Genomic DNA, 13202 nt, shown 5'->3' on the forward strand with positions numbered 1-13202 from the left:
ACTAAGTATAAAGGCCCTCATTGCTAAAAAGGAAAATAGTAAAATTTTGAAGAATGTAAAACCTTGAGTTGTAACTTTTGTAGACCTCTCCATTTACAATATATTCCGTGTTGAAGAAAAACAATAAAATCGTTATGATGAAGGCGTTTTGACAAATTCTGATTATTGCAGAAAGAAATCTCAAAATTAGTAATGTAGTTAGGCTGACAGTATTTAGTTAGCCTGACAATATTGGGCAAAAAAATAATAAACGTATTGACAGACAAATAATCCACTCAAATCTGTAATCTGTTTGCAAAGCTAAACCCAAGCAAACGAACAACAATTTATAGATTTAATAGGGGAAAAAAATTAATGATTTAACAATGAAGCAAAAGTGAATAAACGAGACCACTCTTTTCATCAAATTAGATCCAAAGATGTAAATATTTTAGAAAGCATAAAAATTACCGCAGAAGACCTATAATCCAGATAAACCAGATAAACCAAATGAAGTAACAAGATTAACTAAAATATAAAAGTTAAAACAAATGTAGAAAATAAAGTACAAGTTGTCTTAAACAATAATCTCTAGTGAGCCTTTAAAATGTAAAAAGAGCTCTCTTAAATCTTTAAGATGTAGAACATCTTAAACATTAACTAGAAAATAATTATTTTCAATAAGTCACGGTAATTAAGCTATCTCTAGGTTCTTCTAATTACCGCAATCCTTTATGAACAGTGGCTCATCAGAATACTATATAATTTAGCAAATAGAGATTTTGAAGTGCGATAACGCAAAAATATCTTGGGTAAATAAAGTTGTTTCTTGGTAAAAACGAGTTAATTAAGATTTCTTTACAGTTTGGTTTTGACTAATATTGATTTAGAAAAATATGATATATTAATGGCTCCGTGATCAAATTTACATATTTTAGGTCAAGCAATCAATATTTTGAATAAAAGTATTCGCGTGCGTTAAGAATCCGCACCGCAAATTTGAACGCATGCGCGCTCATTTTACAAGTAGTTTAGTCCGGTTTACTATGTGTAAAAGTGATTTTTAAATAAAAACAAACTTTAAGACCCGAAAAACCCGTTCAGATTGTTTATGCCGTTTGTTTTTAGTTGTTGTCTTTTTTTTATTATGTCGATCGACTCGGTCGGTTTTTTTTGTGTGAAATGGGTAAGTTTATTGAGAAGATTGCTGTTCTTTTTTTATTTTTTATCATTTTACACAAAAACGATTTTTTATCGCACTTAATTTTACCTTAATCTAATAGATACATTTTAAAAATTTTTAACAATGATTTTTTTTATAAACTACTTCAGGATGGTCTGTTTTTTTTATCTTTCTCAAATGTTAATTGGTTACTATAGTAAGACAAAGGTAAAATAACCTATAAAAAATTGAATTTTGTGTATACTTGCACGAAATTTATCGTAGAACACGAAATTGAAAACCATTTTTAAAAATAAGATTCTATTCTTTAGATATCTGACGTTTCTTTTCACTAAGCAAATTTTCTTATGCTTAGCAACACGCATAGTAACGGGTTTTTACTAAGAATTGCAAGCTGTCATTTATCTTTTTCTAATCTAACGTTTGAAGAAATTCCTGTAGTATGCAGAGTAAGGCAAAGTACTAAACTTAATAAAACTTTGAAGATTTAATGGAAGTATACAAGGAGTCTGCTTAATGGTTCCAGTTCATGAGCAGTTCCTTACTATCAATGTCGAAAAGAACAGCGTTTGTTTTAAAACTTCATTAAACTTTTCTATATTCTCGAAAAAGATGCAGAAAATTGTAACACCATAGCAAAATACATACAAAACTGTAGGCTAGTGTGATAAATAGAGTTGTAAAAAAATGCTTTCATTCTGGTTTAAGTTTCTTCAAAATGTTTTTTTAAGAAAAAAGATTAAGATATTGAGATATTTTTAGTGTAACGAAAAAACTGAATTTTACACTTCAAAGGAAAAGAAACGTTGACTAATCCTACAATTAACACCCAATAGGATTCCTATGGGATTATGGGATTGCTGTTAGGCGAAATATAAATGATTTTAAACATGAAAAACTTACAAAACTTTTGTCGCATCATCATCTAGAAATAATTGGAATTATTGCTCTGATTATACCAATATTTAGTGTCGCTATAAGTAGGACAAACCTAGTTCAACAACTATTTACAAAACAAGTACAGGCCTTCCACTCTCAGTCATTAGTCATCAACGTTTATTGAACGTAGCCTTTCAGTTAGAAAATTTTTTTAAGAATTTAAAGATTTTTTGATTTGTGAAAAGTTTAACTTCTTAAGAAATGCATTATTTTTTTGTCGCCATTATGAAAATTTCAGTTTATATAAAATACTTAGCTTTTGTTAAAATATCCTTAGTTCAATTTTAAGATTAATGGTTGTTAATCATGAGGTAAATATTCAAATCTTATATATTGGATTTTTGAGATAGTACGACCAGGGTGACAAACAATTCTAGATGTCGGCATTTTAAATGATAATCAACTTGGAAAACCATTTAGTATTTAAAAAAAACTTAACACTTTCGACAGATATAGTTAGTTTTTTTTGTTTAAAAGCTAAAATATTAAAAAATATTAGAAAAAAAAACTGAGGTGTTTTTTACCTTAAAACTCAATTAAAACCCTTGAAGCTAAATTACTAAGAAGAAACCAAATTACTTTTTTATCTTGGTTTTTTCCCAAAATATAAACATAACTTAGAAATGTAATATTTCAAAAACCCCTACTCTAACTACTGTCCTTAATCAATAAAAATAAACTTCTAATACTGCCATTAATATTAGTTGCTTTTCATATGATTTTTGAACAGGCTTTTAAAATTGTAAATGTGGAACATACCTACATTAATATAGAAAAAAAAAAATTCTACTCAAATTTTCAATTGATATTATTTTATTGATAATTTCTAACTAAATTAAGTTAATATAAATTGAATGTGTTACATTTTTTTCTTTTTTGTTTTATTCTTCCTAGATAAGATATTTTCTGTACTTTCAGAAAAATTCTCTATTAATGTATAGTTCTTATGACTATACTCTGAGTCTTTTATTTTGATCTTTTTCTTCTTTGAAACTTTTAATCTTTGTTCCTCAAGTATATTTTCATCTTTGAACTTTCTTTTTTTCAAACAAATTTTATCTTCTTTAACAGAAGAGTTGTCTACTTTTATATCTACTACAGATTCTTTTATCATATGTGGTACACTGCTGAATTCTTTTAGTGAAAACTCTTGTTCTTGAATTCGTTTCAATTTTCCGCTTAACTTAAAACCATGCCTTGCTGCTTTATGACCAGTTAGACCAGTCAACTGAAATGTCTTCTCAAGTGTGTCTGTTGCAGTTATATTCTCTGATTCAGATAAATCACTATCACTATTGCCATCTGATAGCATGACTTTGTTACACTCTTCTTCTTCTTTTAAAGTCCCAGCTTTTAAAAACGAACCATATAGTAATGGTTTTCCTGCATAACAGCTTTTTAGAGGTTTTTTGCTTGAGACCAATGATGGCATAACTTTTTTTGCATCTAAATCTTTCTCAATTTTATCCCCATCTTCTGTTGAAGAAACCTTAATAGAATTGGCTGTTTTGTTGAATATATGGTCCCACCAATGAAATGTGAACTCATCTCCTTGATTATGACCTAGACCATTAGTATTATTTTTAAGCTTAACTTTTAGTGCACTTTTTATACCATTTTCAGAACGACCAAGACCTTTTCCATTTTCCCAACCATGTTTGTAAAGCTGTGATCTAGCAAATTCTGAGTTATGCATTTAACTTTTTAGTTTTCTAAAACCTATTAGAATACTTCAAATTATCACTCTATAAAAGTTGCAATAATTACTTGAAATATACCTTTACATACAACTTTATCAAATACACTCAACTTTATTTATAGGCTTTTGCTAATTTTCATTTAAATTTAGGCATAATAAAGCATATTCCAAGGCTGGGTAAAGTTAAAAAAACAAATGCTTGAAAAAATCACACATGATCAAAAATAAAAATAACTTGACAAAATACAAAAACGAAAGTTTAACAAAAGAGCTGTTTGTTTTCATAGTAATTTCTTATTATAATTTAACTGAAAGTATAAAAAATGAAAAAGTATTTTCTGTAAATATAAACATTTTAGGCAAATATAAACGCAAAAAAAAGTATGCAAGTAAAACAATACATAAAGTCTCGAACTAAGAAAGAAAAAAAAATGCTCGGCTCAAAGTATACAATGTATAAAGAACGTAAAAGGTGTATTAGAAAGTTTTGACACAACATCATTTTCATTAAACACTTGCTTTAATAACTTATCTTGGAAAAACCTTGTGTGTCATTTCAGAGGCTTGCAGATAGATACAACTAACCGTGGAAGTAAAAAAATACTTTATCAACATTTTTACAATTTTTTTTTAGAATTTTAGCACTCTTAACTTTAAAAATAAGAACTTCTTTTTTTTAAAGTATTAAATTGGTTGAATTATTAATTTACAAAAACAGTTAAAAGCTTAAAAGATCTACTTTGCAACGATCACCCCATACCGTTTAGTTTTTGGGATTTCCTCTGAGTAAATCGCACAAAAAATTTAATCGATTGAAATATTTTACGAGCATATCCTAAGATCGACGATTTCTAGAATATGTTATTTCAGATGTTGAGTTTAGATATTCTTTTAACAAAACATAGCTATTTTCCTAAGTTATTATATTATTTCTAAAATAAATCAATAATACGAATAAACTATAATAATTTCACTTTTAACTGAAAATTTTGTTAAAGGTAGATTATAGTACAACTGGCATTTACGTATTTGTCTGGTAGATTTATTTTGTCTTGTCATATACTTGCAGTACTATATGTGGATTTGTACCTTCTGTCGATATTGAGTTGCTACCAATGGAATAAACTGAACATAGCTAAATCTAAAAGACACAAAAGGTAAATGGCTAATTAACCGTGTTAGAGCTTTTCTCATATTTGCTCTTGCAACAATAAAAAAAGCAACAAAAAAACAGTGCTTTCTCGTAATTACGTTCAAAATGATAGAAATTACTATTTTTTAAATATATTGCTTAACAGCAAAGTCAGTTTATTTGTCATTATACTGTTCTCGTATTTTTTATTTACAAGTATATATTTTTTACTCTTTTATCAAAATATTTGATTTATTATAATGTGTCTAGCATTCTGATCAGACTATGATGAAATATAAGTAGGTATTTAAATATTTATCAAATAAGCTTGGTTTATTTGCTTTTTGAAACATTTTTTTTTTTTTTTACAAATGTTGAAGAAATATTTTCCTACCAGAATAAGTATCAGTTACAGGTAAAAGTGCTTTAATAGCAACTTATAGTATTGTGTAATTAATAATGATTTATTGTTAATGATAATGCTTTAAATAAAAAATGTAGAGTGTAGTTCAGAAAAAAATATTTATTAGGCTATTTCAATTAGGCACCTAGATTTTAATGTAGCTTAATGCTAGAATTACTTTAAACTTAACTTTTAATGTACTGTCATAGTGAGTTTTTTAAAGAAAATTGTAGTTTATAAGTTTATAGATAACATTTTATAGTTATGAATATTTTGAATCAGCGAGAAAATTTACAGCTTTTCTTATTGAAGCATTTACATTTTTTCTTTCAGTTAACACTCTCAAATATTCAAAATTATGTGATCTATACATACATCATGGCATTTATTCAAAGTTTGTCCCATTTTATTAGCAGCGGAATATCTTATCGTAGAGATTCATCACCATCTCCTTATGTCTTAAGTACTTCACCACCTGATAGTACCATGGAGTTATATCTTTTAGAGCATCGTCTACAAGTGTGTGCAATCGCAAAATCAGACATTCAGTATTTTTGTCATGCAATTATAAAGATTGCTCTATTACCTGAAGCAAGGTCTGTAGCTTTAGTTCTTTCTCTGTTTTAAATAATTGATGAAAAGAGGTCAAAATGTACTATAAAATTTGCTTAAAATTTTTATCTAGCATTTGCTTTAAAAAATTTCAGCATAATATTTAAGTGTTGTTAATTATTAAAGATGACATATTGTTATTATGGTTGTAAAATAAGTTCATTAGTTTTTCAAGTTTTTTATTTCTAATGTTATTTGATTGATTAGTTGTGGTTTAGTAAAGAAAACCTTTTTTAAAAAACATTTCTGTTGCTACAACTGACTGCAATTTTGTTTTTCTTTTAGACCAAATTTTTTCAGTATTACTGAGAGTAATGGTCTTTACACAGTTATACTTACTGATGAAGATTATAAAGGTGTTTTTTTTTTTTTCTTCAACCAAATGTAAATTACTGTTATGTTAAAATGTAAAGGTTGTCTGGCAAGACTTATAGCCAAAATTTGTTACAGATATTTTATTTTTCAGAAAGCCAAAAAATGTTTGAAGTTCTTATGTTTTGATTTTGTAAGACCTTGTTTTCTTAAACTTACAAAATAAAAATATTTATTTAAAATTTAACACATTGTTTATTATAGAGTTTCCTGCACACCCTTCACTGAAAAATTCAAATCATAGATGGCGTGTTCTTACTGTTTCAGTTGGAGCAATGGGTGTATCTAATGAGTTAGTTGGTATATCAAAAATTTCTAAATCAGTTATTGGTCCTTTAGCAGATCATAAGATTTCTGTTCTTTGCGTTTCAACATATCAATCAGACTTCATTCTTGTAAGTCAGAATAGCTTTTACTAAATCTAATTTATGTAAATTAAAGATCTGTTAAAAACAAATAAAACTTTTCATTGCACTAGTGATATCTCTATTGTGCAATAAGATAATATTGTACAATGGAGATATCACCAGTGTAATAAAAAGTTTTTAATAGGCCTCCACATATCTGCTAATTGTTTCTTTTATGCTGGAAATATAAAAACTTAACTTGTATACTAAGATAGTGACATCTAGCCACTAATTGTAACATGTTTGTCTATCTAGTGTGTGTACTTGTGTGTATAAACTTATTGTAAAGCTATCTTTAGATAATAAATATAGATTTGTGATGAACACAATAAATAAATTTAAAATTAACTTCAAAACAGTTAAAGTACTTACTATTTATTACTTTGGTATGACTGTATAGTTGAATAAAAATCTTATTAAATAACAACTTCAGAATGTAATGAGTACATAAAAATGTTGAAAAGTTTTTGTTTTTTTAATTGGATTGTGTATTAATTAGTTTAAATAAGAAATAAATTCATGTGACATCATGATTGCAAAAGACTACTAAATTCACACTTCTTCAATTTATTTTCATTAAAATATGAGTTATTTTCTCATAACAGAAAGTGTTATGATATAAAGCCGAGAAAACATGTATTATGAATAAAAGTGTTAATATAAATATTTTTTTTAGATTTAACAGCTTTTTTAGCTTTTATATATTAGTGTTGTTTACTATAATAACGGTCTATTTCCAAATTTTGAAAAGTATAATTTTTTTTTAAGAGACATTTACTTTTCTATTTTGAAAAGTAGAAACTTTCAGTTTGCAAAATTTTATTTGTATGCACTTATACAACATAAAAGGGTGAGCAGGAAATCTCCAGTAAATAGATCTATTAGAAAAGATGAAGATAATTCTTAAAAACTGTTGATAAAGGTCAGGCTGTGTGTAAAAGGTATTTTCTTGCTACATTTTAAATAAATAATAGAAGGCTATAGTGAGTCACTCAAAAGACAATATTTCACAGTGTAAATATAATTACCAATTTGTGCATAAGGCTTATTAAAAGCATTATGCACAAATTGGTAATCCAAATTAACAATAATCGAACTGCAACCTTACAATACAAAAAGTGTATGACTTACATAATAAAAGTTGTCACTAATCTATCTAAATCAAAGAAACTAAAATATTTTTACATAATATTTAGTACAAAGTTTATTTGTATTTTAAAATACTGAACAAAGTGTAAAGCTACTTTAAAAGTGCTTGTATGTATGTATGTATGTATGTATGTATGTATGTATGTATGTATGTATGTATGTATGTATGTATGTATTTTGTTGTCCATCTTACAAATCCCTTAATGTTTTAAAAGTAGTGTAAATGGAGTTAAACCACTATTTTAGTAAACAACACATATACAAATAATCTTGTTTAAGAAAGACAGGGGGTAGTTGATACAAAAATTTGCATTTCCTTAAATTTTGAAGAAAGTACATAGAGCTGTTAAGAAAATGATATTTCTGCATTTAGGTGTTATTGCATCTTTTTATTACATAAAGTTGAGTCATGTTGTTATAAATGAATTTAATTTAGAATACTTCTAAAAGTCTTGAAAAAGTGTATCAGTTATCTTGATAAAAGACAAATTAAGTTTTGAAAATTAAAATAAGGAGCTTTTAAGTTTAATTTGCTTTTTTAAATAAAACAGACAAAGAATTTTACAACTCTTCACAATTTTGACTGACAAAAACTAAATTCTCAATGTTTGTTTTAATGATATTTCATGATAAAGATAATTAGAAGATGTTCTACACAAATACATCTGCTATCCTTAGTTAAATGTTATTGAATAAACACATTAAATTCATAATATCAGGAATATCACTTTCTAAAGTGGTAAAGAATCATTCTGTGGCTACTACAGGTCAAGTAGTAGCTACAGCTATAATAATCATTGTAAAATTAAATAGCCAGTAGTATTAAATTAACAAACAAGTATGTTGAAAACTACATACTAGTAAATAGTGGCCTATGTAAAAGCCACAAGCTTTAAAAAATATTTTGGGTAAATGATAATATGTGAAGCACTTCACTTGTTTCTAATTTGTTTGTACAATTTAAATGCAGTTTGATTGTTTGTACAATTGATGCAGTTTGATTGTGGTAGTTTTAGAAATAATTGGAAATGATTTTCAAAGTCAGGCATGCATAGGAACCTTTTTTCATTTTGTATAATATTTTTCAGAAAGTAGGATAGTTTAAAAGCCCTTAATATCACCCAGCCCTGATCTCTCTTGTAACCTTATAAAGAGAAGATCAAGTGACAAGAAATGAAAAGATTTGAGTAATCTATAATTTCTTATTTAAGGAATGATTAAAAAAAGGTCAAGATTTAAACATGATAAGTAACATCATGTAAGTGGTGTCCATTTGCAGTTTCACAGAGTCAAGCTCTCTCGAAAACATTCTCCTTGGTTTTATGCAAGATTTCTGGAGTTATTACTTGAATTCCAGTATTCAAGTCTTTTCTTGAGAAAGGTCACAGAAAGCGTCTTTTTGTTGAAAATACTTAATCAATTCAACTTCTGAAGATTTAGTGCTTATATTAAATTCTGCTATATACACAATAAGTGAATACAATTTATCCACAGTTTTCAAAATAGATTGATTTTTTTGATGTATCACAGTTTTCAAGATAGATTATTTTGATCAATCACAGTTTCTAAGATCGATAATTTTTGTTTGTTATTCTGCTGTGTAACTTTCCATTTTAAAGTTTTTTGACAGTTCTCAAAGAATTAAAAAATTAAGTTAAATTAAAAAATTATACATCACTCAAATTCCTTTTTTTTTTTTTTGTGCCATCCTGTAGGTTACATCAACTATGTAAAAATTTCCACTTAAAAAACTTTTTAAAAAAGAGTTACAAAGCAACAGCCATTAACAATATTTGCAAGGCATTCAACATTATCCTGCCAGAGTTTTTTGATAATTAATTTGTCAAATTTTTTTTTATGGCTTTTATATAAAAACACTCATAAGCAAAAAAAAAACTTTTCTTTGAGCAAAAGATGTCACTAATTTTCTCTGGAATTGTTTTCAGGTTCAAGAAAACCAATTAAATGATGCTTTGCATGTATTAGGATGTTATTTTAAAATATTCAATGAAGATCATAAGCGTGTCAGTGATAATCAAACTTTCTCTTCATCGCCCAAAACTCCTGATATAAGTGAGCTTATTTAATCCTTTTTCATTTTTTTTTTTAGAAAAAATATTTCTGTATGTGTATTTGGATTTTTTTGAATCATTTGTATTGTATAATTTACCTTTTCTTTTATTCAATTTATATAAAAGAAATTTTATATTATGAGTCTTTATTCAGATTCTTCATTGCAAATACTTTCTACTTTACATGAAAACACTCAAAATTTGAAGATCTTTTCTGGATTTTAATTATGTATTTAAGTCAGATGTTTCACTTTTGAAGAATTCTTATGAACTTTTGAGAAATAAGATCTTACATTTTTTTCATCACCAAGAAAGTTGTAACTCAATTATTATTTCAGCAAAATTTTATGTTGTGCTCAAGTTATCTAGATTTATATTAAGGAATAAATTTTTATTGTAAATTTTAAAAGGTGGAGTTCTTCCAATTTGTCATCCATTTTACAGCCCAAAATCCCAGTATTGTGTTACTGGTCTTGATGCATCAAAACTGTCTGCTGTTATTCAGATATTGCTTGAATTGATATTTTTTTCAGGGTATATTTTTTAGTTTTCTTATATAATGATATTTTATCATGCATCTACTAAAAACGTTATTTATTTTTCTTGTTGTACCTACAATAATTCTCTTAAAATTCCTATAGGAATCAAAAGGACAAAACTGAAGATTTATTTTTTCATTTTTCTGTTGTTTGTGGAGATATTTCCCTCATTCTCAATAAGAATGCATTTGACAAGTAAGTTGCGAGTTTTAAAATTTAAATGATAATATTTAATATTTAATGATCTTGCTATTATTAATCTATTGAACATTTTTCTCAAGTTCTTTTTTTTCTCAGATTTCCTAATAACGTTCTATATACTCGAAAAAATGAAGAGACATGGAGAATGGTTATTATTGGGGATGATTTGGGGTTTGGTATGTAATGATGATTATTTTATCATTCTGAGATCTACACAATCATTAAATGAATTGCTCTATTGAATTATGGTTTTCATATTTTACTTATTCTATATTTATCCAAAAATGTGTTTATTTTTAAAGTAAAATATGATGGTAAAATAACAAAAGACTATTCTTCTTCAAGTTTTTATCATTTTGTTAATTTACAGATGAATGTGGGATTGTTGCTCAAGTTGTTGAGCCTTTGGCTTCAGCCCTGCTTTCAACATACTATGTTAGCACATATAATATGGAGTATTGCATGGTAAGGAATTTAGTTAAAGTTGTTTTTAAGTCACATTTATCGTCTGTTTATGTGCACCATTGCCGAGAAATAAAATTAGCGAACCAATATAACCAATATAGTCATGTCAGCCCAAAATCTCATCATACTCAAGATACAAAAGAATTAACTTTTTTTTTAAATTGGTTTTTTCCTCCGTAGCAGTTGTACCGTCATCTTTCAATAAAATTGTTACTTGACAGGTTTTAGAAAGCGATATTGATAGAGTATTAGAGTTATTCGCCAAAAGAACTGTGGAGAAACTCAGCAATGAGAAGAGTTCCATCGTTGAAAAGCCCTCAGATAACCTTAACAATGAGATTTCCATCGTTGAAAAACCCTCAAATCAAAACGAACTTTTATCACCAGAGTTTAGACCAGGTGAAATTCATTCGCTGTCCCAAGCTACAAGTCATGTTTTACCTGAGTTGCAATTCTCATCGTCACCGTAGGCTACTGGTATTTCCGGTAATGCCTCGGTTATACTTAAAATGCGTAGACAGTTGCAATGAGAACGGTGCAGAGTCTTCAAAATTTGCTAAAGCGTGATCTTCGAAATGTTTAATTTCGTTCGTGGTAAGAAGTTTTAAGTATTTAATCTCACAATTCCAGTTCTTAAGCTATCTTTTAGTGAACTTCTCTTCTAAAGATTGAGTCTTCCGCAAATGCAAAAGTCAACAGGACAATATACTTAAGCCGTTTGAAAACGATCATTGAGTAACAACTATCTATTTGATCATAAATTAAGTTTCTTTCGTGTAATTTGTTTTCGCTTTTGTTTTTCCGTGTTTTTTTTGTTTTGTTTTTTTGCTATTGAAAAGTCAGCATACAGCACGTCATTATTTAAGATTTGATTCTGTAAAAATTGTTCAGTTTTTTATATTTTTCTTATATTCTTTTACTTGTAATGAATATATTAGAGGCTTATTTATTTATAAAGCAAACACATTGTTTAAGGATCACTCGACTTGATGTTTTTTTTTTTTTTGTGTGTGTGTGTATAGAGAGAGATTTGATTTAACACCTTGTTAATAATTTGCTATCTTTGGTTTAAAAAAATGTTTTTTTTGAACATAAATTATTACAAGTCATATTTAAAAATTGCGGAATTAAGCCACTATTATGTATTTTTATATTATTATCTCAATATCGAACTTAGTGTGTATATACTTTATGTGTTTTTTATGTTAAACTCATGTTTATTTCGCAAGCTCACTTTTTTTAAATCCACTTGATCAAACTGAATTAATAGAGTAATGAACTTGTTAGTGACAGTTGTAGAGAAATATTTTTCCTGTCATGCAAAAAAAGTGTCTATCATGCATGGTTATCTTTTATGTTTTCACTCACACAAATAAACACACACTGATATATATATATATATATATATATATATATATATATATATATATATATATATATATATATATATATATATATATATATATATATATCAGTGTAGAAGTAAAGATTTCTCTGAACAACTATCGAGGTCATCGTCTACTTCATTCAAATCCAATTTGTTTTTATATCTTCAATCCATAGATTCGTCTGCTCTAAAGACGAATCTAACGATTTTTATTTTTAGTTTTGGGCCCAACAAATTTTTATAAAACCCGGTAAACTTTTGTGTGATTAAAACATTTTGGCCTATCACATGATTACGTGTAATAACATCTTATAGTTACGTGTAATAATATATTATAATATTGAATATATTAAAATATTGTAATAAATCATAACATATATTTAATACATATTATGATACACTATGATATATTACAATACAGCCTAGACGAATCTAAACTATTTGCCCATTTGAAAACATGAAAAAATTATTTTGCAAAAAATTTTAGCTGCAAAATTTGTTTGAATATTTAGGAAATTTAAAATTTACCTGGCACCCTAGGTAAATTATTCAGGTAAATATTTTGCTTATAACTATATATAATTATAACTAATATAACTATACTCGTCGGCAGTCTCAAAGCCAATCCGTAACACGAGTGTACTCGTAGTCGGTAGCGAACAT

At 27.1% G+C, this 13202-nt stretch overlaps 2 protein-coding genes across 2 annotated transcripts; one reads left to right on the forward strand and one right to left on the reverse strand.

Annotated features, from left to right (window-relative positions):
- Positions 1 to 2891: 2891 nt before the first annotated feature.
- Positions 2892 to 4600, reverse strand: LOC145184702 (G patch domain-containing protein 4-like). The gene has a single exon (XM_080060447.2). The coding sequence runs from the start codon at positions 3795 to 3797 to the stop codon at positions 2961 to 2963; it is 837 nt and encodes a 278-aa protein (XP_079916573.2). The 5' UTR covers positions 3798 to 4600; the 3' UTR covers positions 2892 to 2960.
- LOC145184374 (cytosolic arginine sensor for mTORC1 subunit 2-like) lies at positions 4566 to 12339 on the forward strand. Its single transcript, XM_090093829.1, has 10 exons — positions 4566 to 4957; positions 5669 to 5931; positions 6233 to 6303; positions 6524 to 6714; positions 9822 to 9948; positions 10358 to 10481; positions 10589 to 10681; positions 10784 to 10863; positions 11058 to 11152; positions 11374 to 12339. Exons 2-10 carry the CDS (start codon positions 5714 to 5716, stop codon positions 11620 to 11622), a joined length of 1248 nt encoding a protein of 415 aa, XP_089949955.1. The 5' UTR covers positions 4566 to 4957; positions 5669 to 5713; the 3' UTR covers positions 11623 to 12339.
- Positions 12340 to 13202: the final 863 nt, after the last annotated feature.

The sequence above is a fragment of the Hydra viridissima genome, unplaced genomic scaffold (genome assembly GCF_058129835.1).
Source record: "Hydra viridissima isolate aposymbiotic clone 2 unplaced genomic scaffold, HvirCarnegie_v1 scaffold_7, whole genome shotgun sequence".
Lineage (NCBI taxonomy): Eukaryota > Metazoa > Cnidaria > Hydrozoa > Anthoathecata > Hydridae > Hydra > Hydra viridissima.